The sequence below is a fragment of the Perca flavescens genome, chromosome 14 (assembly GCF_004354835.1).
Source record: "Perca flavescens isolate YP-PL-M2 chromosome 14, PFLA_1.0, whole genome shotgun sequence".
NCBI lineage: Eukaryota > Metazoa > Chordata > Actinopteri > Perciformes > Percidae > Perca > Perca flavescens.
Window position 1 is genome coordinate 20,502,568 of NC_041344.1, and position 19,339 is coordinate 20,521,906.

Here is a 19,339-nt window from a genome sequence, read left to right on the forward strand (position 1 = left end):
AGGTGAACGGATGGATTCTACATGCCTGGTTCCCACCGTGAAGCATGGAGGAGGTGGTGTGATGGTGCTGTGCTGGTGACACTGTTGGGGATGTATTCAAAATTGAAGGCGTACTGAACCAGCATGGCTACCACAGCGACATGCCATCCCATCCGGTTTGCGTTTAGTTGGACCATCATTTATTTTTCAACAGGACAATGACCCCAAACACCCCTCCAGGCTGTGTAAGGGCTATTTGACCAAGAAGGAGAGTGATGGAGTGCTGCGCCAGATGACCTGGCCTCCACAGTCACCGGACCTGAACCCAAGCGAGATGGTTTGGGGTGAGCTGGACCGCAGAACGAAGGCAAAAGGGCCAACAAGTGCTGAGCATCTCTGGGAACTCCTTCAAGACTGTTGGAAAACCATTTCAGGTGACTACCTCTTGAAGCTCATGAAGAGAATGCCAAGAGTGTGCAAAGCAGTAATCAGAGCAAAGGGTGGCTACTTTGAGGAATCTAAAATATAAGAGATGTTTTCAGTTATTTCACACTTTTTTGTTAAGTACATAATTCCATAGGTGTTCATTCATAGTTTCCATGCCTTCAGTGAGAATATACAATATATATAGTCATGAAAATAAAGGAAACTCATTGAATGAGGTGTGTCCAAACTTTTGGCCTGTACTGTATGAACTACCGTTTTACATAGTTTATAAGAGAGGCATAAGATAACATTAACTTTGATATTTTTGATGACACCTTGGTATTTTATTTTTATTGTCTTTTGTATTGCTTTTATTCTATTTTTTTTAAATAAAGTGATCCAAATACATTTTCCACCAATTATTGGATTTTATTTTTTAGTGGTTCACTCTCAAGTCAGAATACCTGATCTGTAACAATTAAAAGAAAAACACAATGGCATATGTGATATCATACAAGTAGGTTGGTTATTTACTGGTTGGTAGCCATAAAAAGGCAAAAGGTTATAAAACTTTAACTTCTTGTGTGAATCTTTCTAGTGTCAGGAAGTGAGAGTGCAGAACCAGTTAGCAACCTTGTGTTATAAAAAGTGAGCAGGGTAACCATATAAGCAAATCCAGTGAGTGATGATTGATGGGCCATATCAATGTGTGATTTGTATACACACACCAAAAATTCAAGTTTCACAATTAAGGTTGTAACTAAGTAACAGCGACAAAGGCTAAAACAATACTTTATTAATGAATTCCCATCGTTTATACATTTACACTGCAGTGTAACAATTTAATCTAATGGAACAATTATCCCTTGTATTAATGTCGGCTGTGCAGCTCACATTTCTTTTAAGTCCAACTTCAATATGAGGCTGGTGAGACATCAGGTCATCAGGTCTACATGCATGGCGCAGGCACTAGCATGACAGCCTCATCTAGAAACTACAAATGCAAGATGTCTGGTATGAAGCCAGGAGAGAGCAACTCTGCGAGGGCCAGTCACACGGAAATCTCTGAGATGAAGGGGTGGTATATAGGAGGAATTCACGTCAGTCCATTTGTGGTGTGTAACTCAAAAAAAAAAGAAAAAAGATCTAGAAAAATCATGGTGGTAAAAGTCAACAGGAGATATGCACCGGTAGTTGCCACTTAGAGGGATGGGTGCTTTCCTCAGTTTCACTTCACACACACACAACCCCAGCATTACAAGTCTGTAGGTCTCTTGTTCAAGTGTGATGACTGAAGCTGGATGGGAGAGGCTTTTAGAGGGCAAAGGCAAAAATAACACTACACGTGAACTGTCAGGAGGATGAGAGAATAATGCTGCGGTTGCTAGTCGAGCTCAGGGTCCGACTGAGATGCTGCCTTCTTTTTCTTTTTTCTGCTGTGTTTCTTGTGTTTCTTTTGCCTCTTCTTCTTGGATCTGTCCTGTGAACGTAAAACATTTGAGTCCACGTCTTTTTTTTTAATTATATATATATATAATTATATCAATTCCACAGCTGGTTCAACAACAGGGATTTGTAAGGAGGTGTAGCTATACACAAAACATTTTATGATAGTGACTTTCTAGCAGAATTGACACTTTACAGCACCCCCAACATCTGACACTAAATGCTGGATCGGTATTATAAAGATGCACTTCATGTACACCTGTCCAAAATATTTTCCAACTCGGGATTAAATCTTAAACACTTTACTTTAGTCATGAGGTAAAATCTGCCTCACTAGTTGTACTAGATCAAACCCAAATATTATTTGTGTAACTCTAAAAGGAAATTAAGTTAATTTCTCACTGTGATTTTCTCCTTTTCCTCGCTACTTCTCTTTTTCTTTTTGGCATCAGCCTGTGGGAGGGAAAAGTTGAAATGAGACCATGGAAAGAGGGAAGTCCACAGCGGTTAGGTTTCCAGATTAATTATACACCAACTTCATAAGGTCATCGGTTTCTGAGCCTAAATGTTTTCTTCTTTACTGTTGAGCAAAACTGGTTAGCATGCCCAATGTATGATAAGGCGGTCGCAACCTTTCGCTTTTCACTAAAGGCTTTGCCCCATTTTGCTAAGTTACGCAATCACACCGTTTTTAATATTAATGCAATTTATCAGACTCACCATGATGTGACAGAAAGCTTACACATCTGGGTAAGTGAGAGCACGAGTGAGCTAACGGAGAACTGAAACTTAACTTTATTTGGCAATTGTGTAATGTACCTCTGTGTATGTGTTTAGAAGTTCAGCTTATAGAACTATGGATGGGAGGCTCTTCTGACAGTGACAGCCAGAGAAATATCATCTCAGAAGTCTGACTAGTGTAGACAAAAAAGGCACAGAAATAAAACTAAACCAACTAGCCAACCATTTATCCACTACTGTGAATGTGATTAACCTGCCTCATCAGATGCTTACCATTAAAGATGTTCAATCGGCCAAAGGCTTATACCGGTACACTATAATGTTCAGTTATTTAATATGACTAAACAAGGCTAACATTTTAACTGTTGACTAAAGCTAGAATATTAAATGTCTAATGTTCTCTTTGACCAAATAGTTGAAGGATCAAGTTGACTAAATCTGATGAAAGCTGCATTACAAAAGAGGAACAAAGAGGTTAAAGAGGAACAAAGACCTTTCTTGCTCTACCAACTGAGCTACAGTGGGGGAAATAAGTATTTGACCCCTTGCTGATTTTGCAGGTTTGCCCACTTACAAAGAATGCAAAAATCTACAATTTTAATCATATGTACATTCTAACAGTGAAAGACAGAATCCCAAAGAAAATTCCAGAAAATCACATCATATGAATTTATTAAAATTGATAACCATCTGATGAGGAAAAACAAGTATTTGACCCCCTGGACAAACAGCAAGTATTCTGGCTCCTACAAGCCAGTTAGTCTTTCTTTAAGACACAGCCCCAATCCGAACCAATTATCTACATCAAATACACCTAACTCACCTCGTTACCTGTATAAAAGACACCTGTCAACACCCAAACAACCAGCATCCAACATCACCACCATGGGCAAGACCAAAGAGCTTTCTCGGACATCAGGGACAAGATTGTTGATCTGCACAAGGCTGGGATGGGCTACAAGAGAATCGGAAAGCAACTTGGAGAGAAAAAGATCAACTGTCGGTGCAGTTATCAGGAAATGGAAGAAGCACCACACCACCGCCAACCTCCCTCGGTCTGGGCCTCCACACAAGATCTTGCCTCGTGGGGTGTCCCTGATCATGCGAACGGTGAGGAATCATCCCAAAACCACAAGGGGGAACTGATGAATCAACTGAAGGCAGCTGGGACCACAGTTACAAAAGAAACGCTTGGTAACACACTACGTCGTCATGGATTGAAATCCTGCAGCGCACGCAAGGTCCCCCTGCTCAAGAAGAAACATGTACAGGCCCGCATGAAGTTCGCCATTCACCACCTGGACGACTCAGAAGAGGCCTGGAAGAAGGTGATGTGGTCAGATGAGACCAAAATAGAACTTTTTGGCCTCAACTCAACTCGTCGTGTTTGGAGGGCAAAGAACACCGAGTACAACCCAAAGAACACCATCCCCACCGTCAAGCATGGTGGTGGCAACATCATGCTTTGGGGGTGCTTTTCAGCCAAGGGGACGGGACAACTCCATCGTATTGAGGGGAGGATGGACGGGGCCATGTATCGTGGAATTCTGGACCGACATCTCCTTCCCTCAGTGAGAGAGCTGAAGATGGGTCGAGGATGGGTGTTTCAGCACGACAACGACCCTAAGCACATCGCCAAAGCAACAAAAGAGTGGCTGAAGAAGAAGCACATCAAGGTTCTGGAGTGGCCTAGCCAGTCTCCAGACCTGAATCCGATTGAAAATCTTTGGAGGGAGCTTAAAATTCGAGTTGCCAGGCGACAACCTCGGAACCTGAATGATTTGGAGGCTGTCTGCAGGGAGGAGGGCCAACATCCCTGCCGAAATGTGCACAAACCTTGTCACCAACTATAAAAAACCGTTTGACATCTGTGCTGGCCAATAATGGCTTTTCTACAAAATATTAACATGCTGTTTGTCCAGGGGGTAAAATACTTGTTTTTCCTCATCAGATGGTTATCAATTTTAATAAATTCATATGATGTGATTTTCTGGAATTTTCTTTGGGATTCTGTCTTTCACTGTTAGAATGTACATATGATTAAAAATGTAGATTTTTGCATTCTTTGTAAGTGGGCAAACCTGCAAAATCAGCAAGGGGTCAAATACTTATTTCCCCCACTGTATCTGGGCACCTATAAGGTGTTAATTTTTTAAGTAGTGGGAAGTATTTTCTAATGACTGGTTTATTCATATCAAGTGGGCCAACTGGCAAACTTGTAGTAACTAAAATTCATGTCATGATGAGATGGGTTACATTAATTGCTTTGAGTTTTCCTGTCCAGAGTTTACTAACTAACTAAGATTGCCGGATTAGCAGTTCATTAGGCATCTACAACCATATAAGTAGAGGTGTTGAAATTAATCAAATAATCGATGCATCGAATCGTGGACATGGACAATGCTGCATCAATAATCGGCTGGGCTATAATCGATTATTTCGGTTTACAATTTAATGTATGCCTAACAACCTTTCTGTTTACATATTCTGGTATGTTTTGCACATTCAGGAAGTGCAGAATATTTTGTTTTTGAAGCTTGAAAAGCTAGGAATTAAATATCCTATATGGCTTTAATAAAAAAATGGATTTGACACATCGTGATGCATCAAGATATCAAATTGAAGACATGACAATCGTAATCGAATCGAAAGATCAGTGAAGATTCACACCTCTACATATAAGAATATAACTTACTACCTCTTCCCCCTCAGAGTCTGCAGAGGACTCTGAGGACGAGTCCTTATAACTTCGCTCGGCCTTCCTTTTTCTTTTACGGCTCCTGCCCTGACAGACACAACATTTACATCACAATTACCACCTGGACTTAAGTGTTAAACTGAATTTGACTGGCAGGAACAAGCATCGCATCTGGGGAAATATACACAAAGGCAACAAAATTAACACCATCAAAAAGTTAGTTGAGTGGGTGGCTTAATAAGAACAAACTACCTTATCTTTGTCTCCTTCTTCCTTGATTCTTTTCTTTTTCTTCTTGGGAAGAAAATGACATTTAGAAGAAAAAAACACTGGCATTTAAGTCATTGTAGGACAATTGGTTGACTGCACATTTTTAACACCAGAACCTGATTCTATTAAAGTGTATTGAAACAATGTAAGCCAACTGTGCCGTTATTAAAAACAACAACACCTTGCTTTCAGCGTCAGATTCTTCCTCTGAGCTGTCTGATGTTCTCCTTGCTGATGACTTCTTTCTCTTCCGCTTTTTCTTCACACTCTTCTTTTCATCCTGTATGACACAAATATGAATCCAATCAAACAGCGTTGCATTATGTGCAAGGCAATTTAGTAGAAATGTTGAGATGATATGCAGGATTGCTCTGGGAACAGATCCAAGCCATTTTTAAATCAATCAGTTTGAAAGATATAAATTCCAACCTATTTTTGATCAGTTGTTAATTAATAAAAAACAATTCACTCCAGACTTCAGACAAAAATGCCCCACACAGGAAGCTATTCCTAGAATAAACCTATAACAGCACCACAAGCAAACAGCAGCCAGCCGTAATTAAACAACCAATCAATCAAATCAATCATCCAGCAGAACGGGATCTTAAAAACAAGGTTTGTCTCCAATTCAGGAGCGCCATATGCTTCTAAATTGCAGCTGTTGGATTATGGGTCACAACATTTTTCTTTGTCTTTAGTGGTTGGCAATATCTAATATCGCACGTTGAAGTCTGTAGTGACTTACCACGTCTTCAGATTCTGAGGAGGAGCTGCTGGGGGAATCAGAACTCGATGAGGAAGAGGAAGATGAAGAATGCTTGACCAAAACACAATGAAAGCAGGGTTCATTAGACTTGATGTCATTCGCTTGTTTGGAAATTGGAACACAATAAGTCTTAAAGTACAGGCAGGCAGAGTGTGTGTGTGTGTGTGTGTGTGTGAGTACTGTGGGTGTATCAAAAATACTGGAGGTCTGTCCTCACCCTGCTGGGTTTCTTCTTCTCTTTCTTCTTTTTCTAAACACAAATGAAAGGCCAAAGTCAGAAAAGATGAGGATGATTTAAAAATGTGAGATCATTCAAATGGCTAAGAGAGATACCATACCTCTTTTTTCTCTTTCTTCTCCTCTTTTTCCTTGTCTGTGGTCTTTTTGTCTTTCTCTTTGTCTTTATCACTTCCACCTAACAACTTCTCTCTGTTTTTTGCCAGTTCTTTTCTCCATTTCTAAAAAACAAAACAAACAGCAAATATCTGAAAAAAGTCTTCATCTACTATATTGCTAATTGTTCTCCATATGCAGCTACACCTTCATCCAAATATGAAGGGTTAGAGTTTATAGTACAGTTAAAAGACCATAGGCTATGACTGGACTCATTACTCTTGACACTCATAGATGGGATTGCAAATAATGTGAAGAAAAAGATGGTGATCATTAAGGTCAAAATGTCAGTCTACGTAATACAAACACAGCGTTTCCTCTATGTTGATTGGCAAGTGGCGGTCCGCCATGGTTAGATTTCTCCCGCCATGGTATCAGAAATGTACAACGTCTATCAGCAGTGATTGTTAGAGAGCACGTCGGAGAATAGCGCGGACACGCGCTTCACAACGCGAGTGGGCACGCGTGCCACTTGGAAAAAAGGGAGAAAGAAAAAAAGAGACAGGCTGTCCGGAGGACCCGGTTGAGATGGCATGTGTGCATCCTTGAGAACTGGAAGTCGTATAACTTATATTATCAGTTCATTTAAGCCTGTATTAGTCTACAGTTCTTGCACATTTTTAGTTTCACCTTCACTTGCTAGCTAAATTGCACGTGGCTGTTGATTCAATACAACGCCTTTGCTCACGTTTGTATTTTAGGTGCATTATTTACATGCTGAAGTAGTTACACTGCATTAAGATACTGGAAGTGCCGGAATTCCATAACTACTAGAACTGCCACAAACGGTCATTTTGACCGCCAGATTCCAAACTATATAATCTCTCATGATAAATACCCAATGGTGATATTAATGTATGTATTGTCTTAGGATATCTTTAGAACAACGTAATAACACCGACATGTACATTTTAACAATTTTAATTATATTTTTGAGTAGTAGCCTAATACGTGTTTCAATAATTCATGAATTCCCCTATATCCGAGCCTTGGAGTCATTTTCCCAAAAGCCAAGAAAAATCAAATGCACACAGCAAGGCTGCCAACTTTGCCACTGAGGCAAATATGCAATTAGTTTCATTATGAATGGTTTCAACTATAGCTATACTATAACTATAGCCTACTTTGGGTTTTGGTTTCCCTATGAAGAATTTCTTGAAAAAATACAGTTCAATCAAAACAAAATGAAAATATGCCTCACTGTGTGTGAATAGAGGTGAATAAATATATTTGTTTGTGTTGCAGCGAAGGGTCAGTTCCGTTAAATACGTAAAACATTTGGCGTCGGGGCGCGGGGGGTTCTGACAGATCTACCCCCCCCCCCCCAAAAAAATCCTAAAGGAAACATACCACGTTCATTTTGTCCTCAAAGTCAGCCAGAGCTCGAGAGCCCTTCTTCTTCTTCTCCAGCTGCTCCTTTAACTCTTCCCTGATGAAGGGACAATAAATCAGTTGTAACATAATTCATAATGTAAAGCTTGTCAGCATACAATTTGGAAGGATAATGTCTGCCCAAACTGGAGAATGTGCTTGTCAGCTGCAGCTCTTCACCACTCTCACCACTTCACTAGCTGCTATTACTTTTAACTTTCCTGCCATGCAATGTGATCCTACACTTTTTATCAGCAAGAGTTTACAGGAAACAGACAATGCATTACTTAATGGTACGGCTGCTCGATTATGGGAAAACAATATAATCACGATTATTTACGTCAATACTGAAATCATGATAATTAATTAACACGATTACTCGTTGACTTCTGGAAAGATGTAGTAACAACACATTTTTTCATTCAGAACACAAGAAAAAATAAGTTTACTTGCAAAACGTAATGAGCTAAATAATTGTTTTTCTCGATTATTCCGTTTTTGTGATCATTGGGAGCCGAAATCATAATCAAGATTAGTTTTGATTAATTGCACAGCCCTACTTAACGGTCCGATTCATTTCCAGCATTTGTTTACTGAATCAAGGTTCTTCTGTGTAAGTGATAACCTATAATTCATTAAGCCCCTTAAAGCTATAGTAATAGCTTTAAGAGGGCTATAGTGCGACAAAAACACTGTCAGCACGTCCACACGATACAAGGCTTCCGTGATCGCGTACGACCCCCACCCATCCTCCACGCAGTTGCTTTCAGCCAAGAATGATGGACTCCTCAGAAGAGGTAATTATCTTCACATGAGTTTCTGCGCAAGAAAGTCACAGGACGCCACAATCTTCTAAACACAGTCATACTGAGAAATACAGAGAGAGTTGTGTGGAGCTGATAGTCTTAATTAGCTTTGTAGCAACTCATTTGGCAATGGCTTGAATGTAACGGACGTTCATTAACATCAAAAAGTTATGCACTAAAGCTTTAACTGATATTGTGGTACCATACATGGATATTTTATGTCCCCTTTACTTTTTAATATTGCATTGAAAACACGTTGCTCTTTTGTGTAATGTAAATGGGACTTTCATACTGGGTGTCTAGTGTAGCAGATGATGAATTAAATGTGCCCCCTTGTGGCTAAAATTGGAGTTTATTTCAATAAATAGACATGACAAGATTTGAAGGTATCCGTGTTAAATACAGTGGGGGTAAAAAGTCAAAAGAAAAGAAATACTGTGGCCGGGTTGGGTCAGTGGGTAGAGCAGGCGTACATATATTTAGGGATTTATGCCTCGACGCAGAGATGCAGGGTTCAAATCTGACCTGTGACAATTTCCTGCATGTCTTCCCCCGCTCTCTCCCCTTTCTCACCTAGCTGTCCTGTTAAAAATTAAAGGCGGAAAAGCCCAAAAAAATAAAATACTCTGTAAACTGTACAAATACATTCCAAATCAATAGAGAGAGAGAGAGAGAGAGAGAGAGAGAGAGAGAGAGAGAGAGAGAGAGAGAGAGAGAGAGAGAGAGAGAGAGAGAGAGAGACAGCAGGCAGAGGAGGGTGCAGTGGCTGGAGGGCTTCCGACAAGATGTTACATCGTGAGATCGATAATGTTGTCAGACACTTAATAACAATCTGAGCCCGTTAGTGGTAAAAACAAATCACTTTTAGTGGACAAACATCGAGGCCGCACAATTGCCCCATTAGGTTACATTGCAGCTAGTTAAGCGCTGGCCCATCATTGGAATCTCACTCAATACTGGACCAATTTCAAAGATTTTTGGTCCCATCCGTCTATTAGACACAAATGCATGGGGGAATGGCGTCCAGGTTGAAAAGAAAAAAAATGTACCCTTTAAATGGCTAGGCTACATCTAGCTGTGATATTAGGCTTGTTCGAGATGAACTGCGCCTCGCCTGTAAAGTAGACGAGAGCAGGGGGCAGCAGCCGGGGACAGTGACAAAAATTCGCTGTCAAGTCGGACAGTTTCCAGCCGATTCCAGCTGCCTTAACAGGAAGTCACAGAAACACTGTGGTCCGATTCAGATTTAATAAAATGTTATCAGACCCATTTATCAGCTTGTACACAGTCTCCAGTTGTTTTAATTATGACAATTAACAACACACTGTAAATGATCCGTAATCTGAACAGATTTAGTCTCTCTGACTTTTAAACATAACTTTCAGCCACACAACATGTGTTCTGTACAGAATAAGCCTTTAAATCAGACCAATAGCATTTATTGCTAATTTTATATAAAACGTCATCATGTTGAGTCGATTCTGAACCAATCAGCCGTTAGATCAGCTGAGAGGCCGGCGTTTCCCAGCATGCCCTGGGTCTGCCTGGTTCTTGCAGTCGGTGAAAAGCATAGACAGTATATATAGAATGGACCAACAGATCCCGTTGCTCTGGACGGAGACCAGTGAAGGATATTAGAAGCACTTTTCCGGTGAGCGCTGAGCATTACTGCGTAGCCTCCAACAGAAAGACAACGTAAACGTGATGTGAGCAACCTTTCTGAAAGGTTCAAGTCTTCTGGTAGCTGTGCCAAGAGAAATCTCAATCATTCCCAATCTTGCTGAGACGGAGAGCGTAGGTGTATGTAAGGTGATAACATAGGCACAGGCTAATTATTGCTAACTAAAATGCTAGTTAACATTAGTAATTAAACTTAAAAAAGACAGATTCAGCAACTGCACGGCCTATTTCTCACTTAAAATGTTTTCAGAAACATGTTTCAGTGAACTATTTTAGTACAATATGAGATCGTATTCTGAACAATCCGCCGTGACAGTCTGGCTTTGAATTTCCGGAGAAAACAAACCCATGTGACGCGTTCGTCCAATCAGCTGCCGGTTTTCATTTTTTAGGCAACAATACGGATTAGCGTCGTTTGCTGTTATAGAGACGTATTACGTCTTGTCTCTTCACTGTGTTCTGAGGCACTTTTTGGACCAACTCTGGGAGACTGATGAGTCCGACTGGCTTTTCTGCCGACAGATGGCCGTCTGGTTGGTGTGTAACCGCCTTAATTGGCATGCACTGGGCGGCGATCGCCGGTGATCGATTCTGCGCAGACCTGGCTCATCTCGAACAAGCCTAATGATATAATACTCGTAAATAACAGGGAAATGCAGCTGAGAGAACGATGTTTGTCTCTTTTTGTTACCAAGGAGCAAATATGTATGTCAGGGTAGGCCAGTGAAGAGGTCTGTCCTTTACTCACCATGTTGGTCGAGGTCTGCCTAAATAATCTTGTATAGTTGGTCCAGCGTTATTTGCTGGTCCCCTTGCTCGTGCAGCAGCAATGGGGTTAATGTAAGCCTGGAAGACCAAACAAGAGGAAAGCATTTTACACATTTATAATTGAATTTATTAAAATACACCCAGATGCCAGATGATTAGGCACTGATATTAAACAGAACGTTACCTAATCAACTGTCAAAGATGTGTACTTTACGGATATCTCCAAAACTGTCAGCAAGCAATCATTTTCGCCATATTAACAGATTAAATATACGGTCTACGCATGCAAAAGTTAGCAGGAGAAAATATGTGCTTCATAGTTAAACGGATCGACTTGGCTTTAACCAACAATCCTTAACCAAGAACATTTGACTACCGTTTATCCATACTTGCTATTGTTTTGGTTTACGTGCAGTTTAGTATCCCAAATTATTTTCCCAAAAATTAGTGTCCCAAATGATGGTGGTTATGGCTATAAAATACTTGTTAAACAGGTCGTTTAGCAGGTTCATAATTGAGGACATTGTATATGGTACATACAACTGTACGTATAATCTTCCATAGGGTATTTGGGACATAAAACTGCACGTATACCATTGTTTTAATAGGTCCCTGACGTTTTTTTTATACATCGATGATCCCTGCTAGTGTTTCAAGGCTGTATAATAGACTCAAGAAGCAACGGAAAATACTGCGCAACATCCCCACGTCAAGACGTTGTCCAATGTCCATGTTATGAGCTAACGTTACAGTTAGCATTGGTAGCTCTGCGACCAATAACGTTAATGCTTGTCGGCTACAACACGACGCACCAAGCAATTCAAATCTAGAAAATATTACATCAAATGAAAAACACGATGTTGTTTTTTTGTCAAAGTCTGTCTAGGCCTAGCATCAGAATACCTAGCTAGCGGGGTCATACATTAACGTTAGCTAGCTAGCTCGCCAACGCCAGTCACAGCGCTAGGCTCAGCTTGTGTTTGCCTAACGTTAGCTATCTTATGAAATGTAACCGGGTATCAATTGTTTCCTACTTTTACTAAAGTTGTGCACCATAACTCACCACTCGATTATCCCTTTTGCCCATGTTGAGTTAGTAATAGGGGGAAAAATCCAACAGAGAGAGCAACCATTAGTGCTAGCTACCTTGAACTAGCCACATCAGGCGAAGCTGGCGACTCTTCTTCTTCTTCTTGATGTTTTGTGGCGGTTGACAATCAACGAAATGGTGAATTACCGCCATCTACTGGTATGGAGTGTGGATCGGGACTACAGACTACACTTACACTTTTGTTACGGTTTATGGACTAGGCCCACACCGCACTAGTAATACACTACACTTTCTCAGACTCGGTCCAATCATTTGAGTTCTGTATAACGTCGTTATAACTCTACCAAAATGTCTGATCTGCTGGGCTCTCCCGTTTACATGCTCCTTTACAGTAGCCTATATGTTCTAGTTTTGAAATTGGCACTGAAACAGACTCATAACACAAATGCAAAGGTACAAAATAAAATGTTAATTTATTGATATCTTCTTGTGCTAGTATGAAACAGACGTATGTTGTTGAGAAAAGACAATGTGTGGCAGAATGCAAGTGTTAGAATAAATTACAACAGCAATTGTGTTGTCTTTTTTCCCCCTCATTCCAAAAATGACTATTCATTAATTTGGTCTATCACACTTACAAATGAGTCAGGAAAAAACATTAACAAAAATCTGCTTTTTATTCAACTGGTGCAACACAACAATACGACAGCAATGCCTGCATTCATACATATGTATAATGCCATGATTGTTTTATTCCTAGTCGCAATTTTCATATGCTAAAAACAAATGTGACACAGGAACACGTGTGTAATTTGAGTTATACAATGGATCAGCTATATGTTGGTTTCAAAACTGTGAAACTTCTAAAAGCTCAACAGTGGACTTCAGTTTTATGTCATGTGATTAAAATGTATTAACAGTCATTATTTTAATTCTATTCAGAGCTTTCATTGCATTGCACCACTGACACCAGATGTGAGTTGTTATCAAATAGAAAATTCACACAGTGCTTAGTCAAGCAGACAAAATATACATGAATCTATGTTGTGTTTACCATCTAGCAATTAAAAGTTGCTGGCAAAAACAGTTGATACAGGCAGTTATCTTCAGACAGTAATGACTACAGTAACATATATTTGATAAATAGGAATGACAGTAGATGATGATCAATGACATGATCGTGGAACAGATTGAAAGAAAACCTGAAGGAGTTGTGATGTGGTCAGTTAGTAGCCCAGGGATGTGCAAACTGTGCCCGAAAGGTTCGGACGACCATAACAAGAACCTGAGAAAGTCAGAGTGTCTGTGTGTGTAAGTGTGTGTGTGCTAGCAGCACTACCTGTTAAGGAAACGTAAACCAGTGTTAAAATATGTTACTGTTCTGCAAGAACTACTACATACAAAAATACAAATCTGCATAACTTCCTTTTAACCTTGCTGTTAAAAAAAAAAAAAAAACTGAACTTGAATATAACTGGACATGACTGTAAAATAAAGCAAAAACTGTACACAAAATATTTGTGCATTATTTCATTATCAAAACCACTACAAAACTAAAATTCATATTCACTCTCAATTCAAAGCAAATTAAATTCAACAAGCACCCACAGAGCCCACCCAACATTTTCAATAGACAAAACACTCTTGCCAAACAACATTCCACTGACCCTTGCTACTCTACATCTATCCATTTTTGCGACATATCTATGGGCTGGCAATGCACATATCAAACATTTTCCATCATTACAGCTTGTACTTAGCGCTCTATACTGTACAGTACCAATGCCTATGCTTTATACATTCCTTACATTGTCAAACTAGTCTTACACAAATTCTATAATCATTTAAAAAAAGTTGGTGTAAGAATATTGTATGCCCCAGCATCTTTAAAAAAAAAAAATCAAGTAACTTGATTTAAACAAGCATATAAGACTTGTCAATAAAATAAAATAAAATACAGAATAGTGGCGACACTATTCTGTTCCAAATGTGTTCATGTTGAATAGTGCTGGTGGGATTTTCTCCACCTATTGCAAGCCTGTGCATTATGGTAACATTCAGATAGTAAATAATAGTATTTTATAATGCTAAAAGCCCATGATGACAGACTAGCGAGTGGCAGGAACATTTCTATTAGGTTCTTTCATCATTGTCTCAGCACTGATATCAGCCTATTATGATGAGTTCCTTGAAGAGTGCAGAAACCATTAGAATCCTGCTACTGGTCTGCAGTTACTCATAACATCCTCAAGGTGGCAGTATAATAATACATGTAAGACTAGAATAAGACAAAACATGGCAGTGAGTGGCTGGCTTGTGATGCCCAATAGGGTTTCAATAAGTAGGTGTGTACATGAGCGTGCTAATGTCTGTGGTAGTGTACACACTATATGATGTGTACGTATCTGTGAGCATGCTTGTATTGTATATCTGCTCACTGTGGGAATAAAAGGCAGGGGAGATCCATGCTGTCCACCCAGGCTCCTGTGTGGTCCGGTCCCCCAGTCGAAAGGGCTCTTGTGAGGCTAAACACTGGGGATAAAGAGGCCTCTGCTTCATGGCCTCTACAGTCCACTTGCCCACTACCACCAGTAAATCTGAGATGCAAGTCTCTTTGCATTGTTAACAGTCAATCATCAACATTTAACAACCTAAAAGCAGCAATTACAATCCATCAGTTCATGGAAGGAGGGTAGCTTTTGTGCATTTTTCAGGGGGTGAGAGCTGGTGGTGTCATCTTTTTCGACACTTATCTTTACCCTGTCTGTAGAAGTACTTTCCTAGAGCGTCGTACAATTGACTATAGCAAAGTGCCCCCTCTGTCGATTTCATGTTTCGTGTTTATGTACAACACAAAAGTACAGTTGATTAAGTTTTTTTGACACTGATTATCAGAAAAATATCTTGTTAAAGTCAAAGAGAAAACCATTTTCCACAATTGATCTAAATTATAGCACAGTTATAACCCGTCTTAACTATGTCACACTTTATCACTGGTGCAGCCAACTGTTCTTTAGAAATTGAACAACTGACAGACAATCACCCATGTGTAATCAAAGATGTGATTTGTAGTTAAATGCACCTGTATCTGCAGGGACAAACGGCTGGCATAAACTACACTATGAAAACAGAGACCTCAAACCCATCTACAACAAGGTTATTGAAAGAACCAATTGGTGGAAGGACACCAGTAAAATATGAAGGCACTAGAATATGGAGTACAAATGTGTAGAGCACATCATTCTCAAAAACTTGAGGTTATGTGTGAAGTCTGTGGATACTTAAAGAGGTATACATGCTTCCCTAACTGAGCGGAGAGATTTACTGCTGCCTGGGTGCATATCTAGCTTTTCAACTAATGAAATGCGATGCAAAGCCTGGTGTTGGCACCATGTTGTGACAATCGTAGAGGGTAAAATAAAAGCAAAAAAACACAATTCTTGAAGAAAACCTGCTGTCACGTTGAGAGAAGACGTTTTTTTTTCTAGAAGGACAAGAACCCACAAATTCAATACTAAAAGCTGCACAGGACTGTCTTCACACTCAAGTGGCCAAATAACAATCCAAACAGGATAACTGAAAACTGCTGTTTAGTCATGCTCACCAAGCAACCTGACAGTTTGAGGACTTTGGCGAAGAAGAATGAGGGAAGATTTAATCACAGACTCAAGGCTATAAATGATAACAAAGGTGCCTCTACATGCCTCTGTATTAATCACTTTGTAACATATATTTGTACTTAAATAACATCTATTTCTACAGATTTATTTCTGTTATACAAATACATCTTAAATGTTAATCAGTGTCAGAAAAGCTTAACGGTACTTAGATTTGTGAAGACAATAAAACATGAAATACACCAAGGCGGGGTACGCAGAATACTTTTTATATACACTGTATGGGATGATTTAGGGTGAAGGAGGACTTTCAGGCAGTCCTCTCCTCCATAGTGGGCTTGTTGCTGGGGATGGGCTGGGCCGCGTACACACTTCTACTGTGGCTGTCCACACTTTGAAAGTAGGGGTGGCTGAGCGCAGCAAAGGCTGATATCCTCCTGGAGGGGTTGAAGGCGAGAAATTGCTGTAAAGAAGAGAGGAGAAATATGGAGGATGAGATGGACTAATAAAGAAAGTAATGTATAACCGCAATATTATGATATGTAGAATGTATGGTTAATTTTCTAGGATTTGAGGAAATGGCAAATCACTGAAAACAAGTTCTGCATGATCAATTTGGATTGTTTTGAACAGAGGCTCGTACTACCCACCATTAAGAGGGCTCGTCCTTGCTCGTCCATGTCTGGGACTAAATCCTCTATTGGCTTAGGGGGTCGGGGGGTGAAGGCACTCTGTGGTAGGGCCACTTCCTGGGGCCAGTCCTCTGCTGAAGGTACCCCAACAACACTGTGGGATGATAATGGTAATTAGTGCCTTCACATTAGCTATGACTACGTTTACATGCACATATTATTCGGGATTTTGGCCTTATTCCCAAAATAGACAATATTCAGACTAAGCTGTTTAATGGCTAATGACAATGAATAATCTGCTAACATTCCCTGATTGAGATGCATATACAGAATGAGCTGTCCAAAGAATGCTTCTCAAACCTGAATAATACCAGCATATCGCATACCACACGTCTTAAACATGCTATATTCAGAAAAAAAGGCCTTATTCGGCATATCCAAACGGAATATGCTATTTACATGACCCGTATCAAATTTGGAATATTGTCATGTTCAGAATAATAGTGGAATATTATTGTGCATGTAAATGTACTGAATGTTCCGCATTCAATGCCTCTCCAGTTCAAATCTTTGTTCAAATCATCCTAGGTTTTCTGAAGCAACTGACAGTTTTCTTGCCTGTTGGTAAGCATTGGAGGGAGCGAATGATATTCACCCGAGCAGAGAGCATATCTTAATCTGGAAGGTTCTGCATTAATTACAGAAAGATAGTTGTGTGCATATCCTGTTCTACATTTAGGCCATATGCAGAATAATAGGTTCAATGAATAAAAAATGTATTCCCCAAATTGCTGCCTTTTGACTGACCGATTTTTATACATAGTCCATTAGAGTTTTGAGACATTTTCCCTAGCTTTAACATAGAGGAAATATGATAAAAACTGTAACAGGAAACACAGCCAATAATACTTACTCAAAAATCTTTCCCAGCTGATCAACATCTGAGTTTCCTCGAAATAGCGGTCTGGGAAAGAGAAAATAAACAAGTTCAGTTTGATTGCTGCTACTTAAACATTTACGTGAGTCGATGTCTTCATATATTGTGCTTCACAAAAAACATGTAGATTTAGGAACACGTTAAAATACATTTTGGTGTACAGCATTAATTATTATTGATCTACTTTAGATATGAGTCCTAATGCTCACTATCCCACGGTACTGTGGAGACAAAAAGCCCATGTATAAAGCTATTGGTTTAAGGCAAAGAGGAATGTTTGACTCTGGTGTGAGCATTTGAAGTAGCCACACACTGGCAGCTCCATCTCATGTAGTCAGGATTGTGAAGCAGTGTTGGTAGTACCACTGAAAAGGGGAGGGATGAAAGTAGGGAGGAGAGCGGCAGCAGGGCTGCTGGTGGTTTCTGTGGCTTTGGGCCGTCTTTGGATGCCCATGGGCGGCCATGCCGGCCCTGGCACCCGCACAAATTCCAGTAGTCATCATCAGCACAAGCCTGCTGGCTGCTGCACAGTACAGAAAAAGCCTATTTATCCCCCATGTGTGTGGGTGTCTGCTTTTGCTCTCTCTGTGTGTGAATGTGTGTAGGAAAGTGGGAGGGAGAGGCGTGTGACAGAAACATTGGATTATTCTAACAGAGAAAGGAGGTATGGGAACTAGACCTTCCTGCCGAAGCTCCTCTGAAAGGAAATTAGGAGGTGTTGCTGTCAAAGAGAAGACTTTCCTCTGGGGCAACAAGATTACTTCTAAATGTGTTACTCACATAATAGTATTAAATGCACTAGGGTCACAGATGCTTTTATTCTGTGATAACATGATTAGTCACCAGCAGATGTCAATGTAATGCAGGATATTGTCACATAGGTGTGCTTGTATGCACGTGTATGTATTATGCATTCAGGAACAAATACAGTTTAAGTGCACCCCACTTAACTGAAGTCAACAGACTGGCTAGCCACCATGTGCTCCCTGTGTTTTCCCACTTGCAGGAAGCTTTGCATAGCTCAACACCCACACTTTCCGACAGACTCAGACACTGGGAAGTTAGTCACACGGGAATGTGGCACATTTTTACAGCAAACTCTCTGTCACATGCTTTAACTCGGAAGTGGCATTGAGATAGTTTGATTCAATTATTACCATCTGGCATCCTTACCTAATGGATGTATCAGTGTTTCTTTACTCTTGAATATCTGCTTTAAACTTCTGACTGAAAAAGGATCACACCACATAGGTCTTTCAGGGTAAAGCACTGCACTGAGGTTTGAAAGCCATTTAAGATCAGACCAAACCAGTTCTGACTGTTGCAAAAAGAAGAAAAAAAAAAAAAAAAAAAAATCACCTACAGCAAAGTCATTGTGCCAAAACAAGTAGTGCTGATAATTCCAAGAGGTCCATTTTTAAACCTGGAGTGGTTTGTTGGTTTGTTGGAGAGGGATAAATGGATTCACACTGAGCTGGCCACTGGCATGCATATACAGTCAACAGCCAAGTGCAAATGCACATTTGCGCACACTCAAGTAAGTACACACGTAAGGGTGTACAAATGCACGAAAGGGATTGTTTTTTTACTCGGACTTTTGCATATGCACATAGGCGTGCACACACGCACACACACACACACACACACACACACACACACACACACACACACACACACACACACACGGGTGGCAGTGAAAGGACGACTGAGATTGGGTTGGGACAGGCGGCTGAGTCACGCTTCCTTTAGTGCCAACAC

At 40.2% G+C, this 19,339-nt stretch overlaps 2 protein-coding genes across 4 annotated transcripts in view; both read right to left on the reverse strand.

Annotated features, from left to right (window-relative positions):
• Nucleotides 1-1,180: 1,180 nt before the first annotated feature.
• Nucleotides 1,181-12,708, reverse strand: fam133b (family with sequence similarity 133 member B). Of its 3 annotated transcripts, none has more exons than XM_028598278.1 (11): nucleotides 12,408-12,708; nucleotides 11,325-11,422; nucleotides 8,070-8,148; nucleotides 6,665-6,784; nucleotides 6,544-6,576; nucleotides 6,306-6,377; nucleotides 5,742-5,840; nucleotides 5,543-5,584; nucleotides 5,288-5,377; nucleotides 2,254-2,304; nucleotides 1,181-1,885 (listed from the first exon to the last, which is right to left on the reverse strand). In XM_028598278.1, the coding sequence occupies exons 1-11, from the start codon at nucleotides 12,429-12,431 to the stop codon at nucleotides 1,790-1,792; spliced, it is 804 nt and encodes a 267-aa protein (XP_028454079.1). In that variant the 5' UTR covers nucleotides 12,432-12,708; the 3' UTR covers nucleotides 1,181-1,789. The 3 variants fall into 3 exon arrangements, with proteins under 3 accessions (XP_028454079.1, XP_028454081.1, XP_028454080.1); XM_028598280.1 differs by having other exon boundaries at nucleotides 5,543-5,581; nucleotides 12,408-12,707; XM_028598279.1 differs by having other exon boundaries at nucleotides 5,291-5,377; nucleotides 12,408-12,706.
• A 345-nt stretch (nucleotides 12,709-13,053) lies between these two features.
• cdk6 (cyclin dependent kinase 6) overlaps nucleotides 13,054-19,339 on the reverse strand; it is a 39,876-nt gene continuing 33,590 nt past the window's right edge. Inside the window, exons 6-8 of the mRNA XM_028597425.1 lie at nucleotides 17,558-17,608; nucleotides 16,663-16,798; nucleotides 13,054-16,475 (exon numbers count right to left, since the gene is read on the reverse strand). Coding sequence (XP_028453226.1) covers nucleotides 16,323-16,475; nucleotides 16,663-16,798; nucleotides 17,558-17,608 — 340 coding nt within the window. The 3' untranslated portion in view covers nucleotides 13,054-16,322. The remainder of the gene's footprint in view (nucleotides 16,476-16,662; nucleotides 16,799-17,557; nucleotides 17,609-19,339) is intronic.

Coding starts and splice junctions, on each gene's coding strand:
- fam133b (XM_028598278.1), bottom strand. CDS start 12,431: ATGGGCAAAAGGGATAATCGAGTG. Junction 5,841..6,305: donor CCTCAGAATCTGAAGACGTG/GTAAGTCACTAC, acceptor TGTGTCATACAG/GATGAAAAGAAGAGTGTGAA. Junction 5,585..5,741: donor AATCTGACGCTGAAAGCAAG/GTGTTGTTGTTT, acceptor TTTCTTCCCAAG/AAGAAAAAGAAAAGAATCAA.